Source organism: Tarenaya hassleriana, unplaced genomic scaffold (genome assembly GCF_000463585.1).
Source record: "Tarenaya hassleriana unplaced genomic scaffold, ASM46358v1 Cleome1111, whole genome shotgun sequence".
NCBI classification, from domain to species: domain Eukaryota; kingdom Viridiplantae; phylum Streptophyta; class Magnoliopsida; order Brassicales; family Cleomaceae; genus Tarenaya; species Tarenaya hassleriana.
In genome coordinates this window covers 1-5,704 of record NW_010961410.1, presented here as the reverse complement: position 1 = coordinate 5,704, position 5,704 = coordinate 1, and the positions used below count along the sequence as shown (strand labels likewise).

At 47.9% G+C, this 5,704-nt stretch overlaps 1 protein-coding gene across 1 annotated transcript; it reads left to right on the top strand.

The window, feature by feature from the left end:
- Positions 1 to 1,913: 1,913 nt before the first annotated feature.
- On the top strand, positions 1,914 to 2,996 carry LOC104806035. The gene has a single exon (XM_010530755.1). The coding sequence runs from the start codon at positions 1,914 to 1,916 to the stop codon at positions 2,994 to 2,996; it is 1,083 nt and encodes a 360-aa protein (XP_010529057.1).
- Positions 2,997 to 5,704: the final 2,708 nt, after the last annotated feature.

Here is a 5,704-nt window from a genome sequence, read left to right as displayed (position 1 = left end):
ATGTTTCCGAATAAAATAAATTAAATATTAAACTCATGCTCTTTCGAATCTTTTTATACAACTAGTTGAAACCCTCTCGCGATGGGCAGTTTATTTCTTTCGAAATATATTTAAATATCTATTATATTAATTTTTCTGATATAATTCGAATAATGTAAATAAAAGTAATATGTTCGGAACCTAAAAAATGTCGAAGAAAAAAAAGAAGTCCTCTCCAAAGCGACGAACGGAGGTCCCCACTGGACCTTCGTCTTCCAAGCTTTCGCCGATCTCTGTTCCTCCCCCTCTCCACCTTATTCCCCCCATAACCCCCTTAATCTCCCCCACTGATCCATCTTCTCTTCCTCTACCCCCTCCAAACCCTAATCCCCAAATCCCCCATCATTCGCCAAAATTAGGTGAGGGCTCTTACTCTTCTCCGTTGCCCCCCCTTCTTCCCAGCCCTAATCTTCTTCTTCCTCATGAATTTCCCCCTCTTATTTCCTCCCATAAATCTTTGAGCCCTAAAGCTCTAATCTTGGGTCCGGCGAAGATCGGAGCCATACCACTTGCCTCTTCCTCAAATCCTGTTTCCCAAGCCCCTTCTGTCTGGGGTAAATCTAATTTTCCATGGGCCCAGAGATTAAAACCATCTTCTCGTAACCTTTGTCGAGCCACTACCCCCTCATATTCGGAGAATGGTATACCCAGGGTCAAAGTTCCCGGATCTGTTCTCCTTGAGACTTCCAAAGCTTGGTCGGGGAATCTGGTAGGCCATTTTTATGGCATTGCACCTCCAGGCTCCAGGATTTTTCAAGCGCTCAACCCTATATGGGGAAGGAAGGCTCGTATCCTGGTCAGACGAGTTAGTGACACCTCTTGCCTTTTCCATATACCGGATCTAGCTACGCGTGAGTGGGTTTTGGAAGTTGGTATCTGGTACGCAGGAGACGTCATGTTCTCTCTCTCGGAATGGACTCCCACATCGTCTCTCAGGCAGCCGACGCTTACTTCGGCTCCAATATGGATAATCCTCAAGAACATTCCTGCCGAGATGTATTCTTTAAAAGGTATCAGTTATATAGCCTGTGGTGTTGGGGAGCCTCTGCACACGGAGAAGATGCGCCTCGACCCCCTGAGTGTCGGAGAGGCTAAGGTAAAAATTGAAGTTCAACTAGGTGCTACTCTACCTGAGGTGGTAGAGGTTGAAGATGACAATGGTGGTGTCGTCAAGGTGAATGTCGTTTACTCGTGGCTTCCCCCTAGGTGCCCCCAATGTCTCCAATTAGGACATAAGGCCTCGAGTTGCCCTTCCCCAAAGCTGGATACGGCAGCCCCTGCCCCTACTGGCTCCAACCCTCCGACATCCTCTACGACGCCTTCGACCTCTCTGGGTATGTCCTCTGTCATCCCCACCATCGCAGGCGCCCCCACCACCCCCACAGATGTTGATTCTATACCTGGCCCTGATAAAAGCCAGGCTGGAGTTCCTCTTCCACAGCCTTTAACCCACTCTCTTCCTCCTCCATGCCATACTCCTCCTAACCCCCAATCTGCCACCATCCCCACAAATCAGCCTGATTCATATTCCCCACCACCACCACCATCCAAACCCCACTTCCAGACAACACCATTGCTTGCTAGCCACCCCACAAATCAAGACCCACAACCTAACTCCCCTGTATCATGTTCCCAAGATAAGGCCAAGAGGATGGAGATTCAGTCCCAAGGTGCCAAGGCAACCTATAGCTCTGATTCCGAAGATGAATTGGTGCAGGAATCTCAACGCTTGTTGCGCTCAAGAGCGACCATTGTCTCCAAGCTCCCTCTTGACTTCTCGGTGGTCAAGAAGGGCCAGAGGGGGAGGGGTCGAGCTAAGTGATCACACTTTTTGGTACCGCCCACATTTTGTTTTTTTGGTACAGTGAAGAGAAATGACCAGAATATTTTGTTGGAACGTTCGCGGTTTAAACGACTCTGCAAAGCAACGTAATGTTAAGAATTGGATTGATGAGCAAAAGCCCATTATCGGTTGTCTAATAGAAACTCGGGTTCGCAGTGAAGCGGTGGCTGTCAGCATCTCTCAACGCCTCTTCCCTGGTTGGGCATTCACTCACAACTATCACTCAGCCGATCTCGGTCGGATTTGGGTCACATGGGACCCTTCCATCTCGGTAGTTGTCTACTCAGCCTCAGAGCAGTGCATAACCTGTGGTGTCTTCATTCCAGTCTCCGGGGTCTATGCTACTATCTCGTTCATTTATGCGAAGAACACGCCAGGAGAAAGACGATCCCTTTGGACAGAGATATCTGGCCTCGCAACCAATGGTCTCATCATGTCTAGACCGTGGTTGTTAGCCGGCGATTTCAACCAAATCCTTCGTCCACAGGAGCATGCATCACCAACGGTCCCATTCAATCCAACCTCCGGGATGTTCGACTTACAGGACTGCATCTTCTCTAACGGTCTCTTCGACCTAACGACAAGGGGTCATTTCTTCACATGGATCAATAACAACTCTGACAATCCTATTGCTCGAAAACTGGACCGAGCTATTGTGAATGAGAAATGGTTGCTCGCTTTCCCCGAATCTTTAGCCAGGTTTGATGCGCCGCTGCCCTCGGATCATTGCCCTTGCCTAGTGGAACTATTCCCGACCACCACCAGACGACTCACGAGCTTTAAGTTTTTTAAGCACCTGTTAAAGCATGACGACTTCCACTTGTTAGTGAGCCAGACTTGGGCTCAAGACTGCCCTCGTAGTACGGCCATGTATAGGTTGTCATACAAATTGAAGTCTCTTAAGCCTGTTCTACGGGGACTAAATAAAAGGGCTTTCAGTTCTATTCAAACTCGTGTCAAGGCTGCTATGGAAGCTCTCAAGGAAGCCCAATCTCGATTACTTGACAACCCAACCATCGAGGCTGCTAGGCTTGAATCTGACCTTCGATCCTCTTGGTCGATTTTGTCAGCTGCGGAGGAGACATTCTTGAGGCAAAAATCAAGGATACGATGACTGAGAGAGGGAGATCAGAACTCGAAATTCTTCCATCGAGTTGTGCTTTCTCGCCAAGCTACTAACGCTATTCGCTTCCTTGAAAATAATGCAGGGGAAAAGATCTACAGAGTCGCGGACATGAAGCAGATGGCAGTGGGTTATTATCAGTCCATCCTAGGATCGATTGACACAAACGTGTCATGCTGGACGGTTGCAGATCTCCAGGAACTTTTCCCATTTCGTTGCCAGGAAGACATGTCAGCTGTGCTGTCAGCCATTCCCACTGCTGATGAAATCACTGCGGAGGTCTTCTCGATGCCAAAGGATAAAGCCCCAGGCCCGGATGGTTACCCCGCTGAGTTCTTTGTGGCTTGTTGGGATGTTATTGGAAAGGATGTCATTGAGGCTGTTTTGGAGTTTTTCACTTCGGGTAAACTGCTGAAACAGTGGAATGCTACCACCATTGCACTCATACCTAAGTCTAGGAATGCGAGCCACATGAAGGATTTCCGACCTATATCTTGTTGTAACACAACTTACAAAATTGTCTCCAGACTTCTCGCCAAGAAGCTCAAGGCTCTGCTGCCCTCAGTGGTTCTCCCTAATCAGACAGCCTTTATACAAGGTCGCTCGCTTCTCGAAAATGTGCTCCTCGCCACTGAACTAATGGCGGGGTTTAACTCCAGGGGTCGTCCGAGGTTTGCGGCTCTTAAGGTGGACCTATCCAAGGCCTTTGATTCAGTCCAGTGGGAGTTTATCTTCCGAATCCTGCTCGCTCTTCAAGTTCCGAACAGATTTATAAATTGGATCGCTCAATGTATTTCCACGACATCATTCTCACTTTCATTCAATGGTGAATCTGTGGGCTTCTTCCGTGGCCAACGAGGGTTAAGACAAGGTGACCCGATATCTCCCTACCTGTTTGTACTTGTTATGGACTCTTTATCCCGTCTGCTCAACCGAAAAGTGGCTAGGGGAAGCATCACTCTGCCTCCAAAGTGTAGAGCTCCCTTGGTGTCTCACCTCACTTTTGCAGATGATATCTTGGTTTTTTCTGAGTGCACTACCACATCTCTCTCATCCATCTTAGGCACATTGGATGAGTTCTACCTCACCTCTGGTCTAAAGGTGAACCGAGCAAAAAGCTCTCTATTCCTTGATGGGGATGACTACGTCACCAATGCTGCTATTGCTGACAGTTTGGGAATATCCTCGGCTTTACTCCCGGTGAAATACTTAGGCCTACCTCTATCTCCATCGGGATTACGGGATAGGGATTGCATTATTCTCAGGGATGCTATAAGGAGCAGGTTGTGTTCGTGGATGTCTAAGCACCTCTCATTTGCAGGGCGTTTACAGCTAATCAAGTCGGTGACTTTTAGTATTATTAACTTTTGGGCAGCGGCTTTTATCCTCCCATCCAGTTGTCTTAAGGATATAGAACGAATGTGTTCAGCCTTCCTCTGGTCAGGTGCTCCAGATTCCGCTAAAGGGGCCAAAGTCTCTTGGTTAGGCATATGTTGCCCTAAAGCACACAGAGGTTTGGGCCTCAGGAGATTAGCGGACTGGAATAAGACTTTATGTTTGAAGCTGATATGGATATTGTTTACCAAGGGAGGCTCATTATGGGTGGTTTGGGTGAAGAGAAATTTGATCAAAGGCAAACACCTGTGGACACTAAACCATCGAGGCAAAGGTAGTTGGGCGTGGCGCAAACTCTTAAAGTTGCGCCCAGTGGCACGTTCTTTGCTAAGGTGCAGGGTTGGTAATGGTGAGACATGTAGTTTTTGGTATGATTCTTGGCTTCCATTCGGTCCGCTGATCTTGGTCACTGGTATACTGGGTCCTCGTACGCTTGGTGTCCCGCTGCAGTCCACGGTGGCGGAGGCATGCTCACGCTCGGGATGGTTACTACAACCTGCACGATCAAACGCAGCTGCCTCTATCCACCAAGCCCTGCTCCAACAACCTCATCCCTCTTCCAGCAATGCCTCGGATCAGTTCTATTGGGCCGACGCTTTCACCAACTCAGACCTGCCTCAATTCTCCACCAAAAGAACATGGTCTTTCCTGTATCCCACCCTACCACCGGTCTCATGGAGCAAGGAGGTATGGTTTCAGTACTCTGTTCCCAAACATTCTTTTATTACTTGGCTGGTGGCTCGGAACCGTCTTCCTACTCGGGATAGGCTAATCTCTTGGAGCATAAACACCCCGAGTTCATGCTTGCTTTGCGACAATGCTGATGAAACGGTGGACCATCTATTCTTTGGTTGCCCTTTCTCCTGCCAACTTTGGCCAATGGCTTTGTTTAGCTCGCCTATTACTCCACCACAGCTGAACACGTTTACGGAGCATCTTACGTGGCTGAAAACCTGCTCTTCCGTCAAACACCTTCGACTCATGGTACTTCTCCTATTCCAAGCCACCGTTTACATGATTTGGCGTGAAAGGAATTCCAGAGCACACGGTTCCGAACCTACACCGTTGGCGATCATTCGACGGGACATCTTCAGATATACTAGGCGTAAAATCTCTTCATTACGGGCTGACTTGGCAAATCCTACCGCGGATGACTCCCTACTTAGTCTTTGGTTCCAGTATTTTGATATGTTGTAATCCTCATTTGACTTCTGATATTTTAATCCTGATGTAGCACAAAACTATCGACTGTACTTGGGCAGGTATATATATACAAGTTTACATTTTACCAAAAAAAAAAAAAA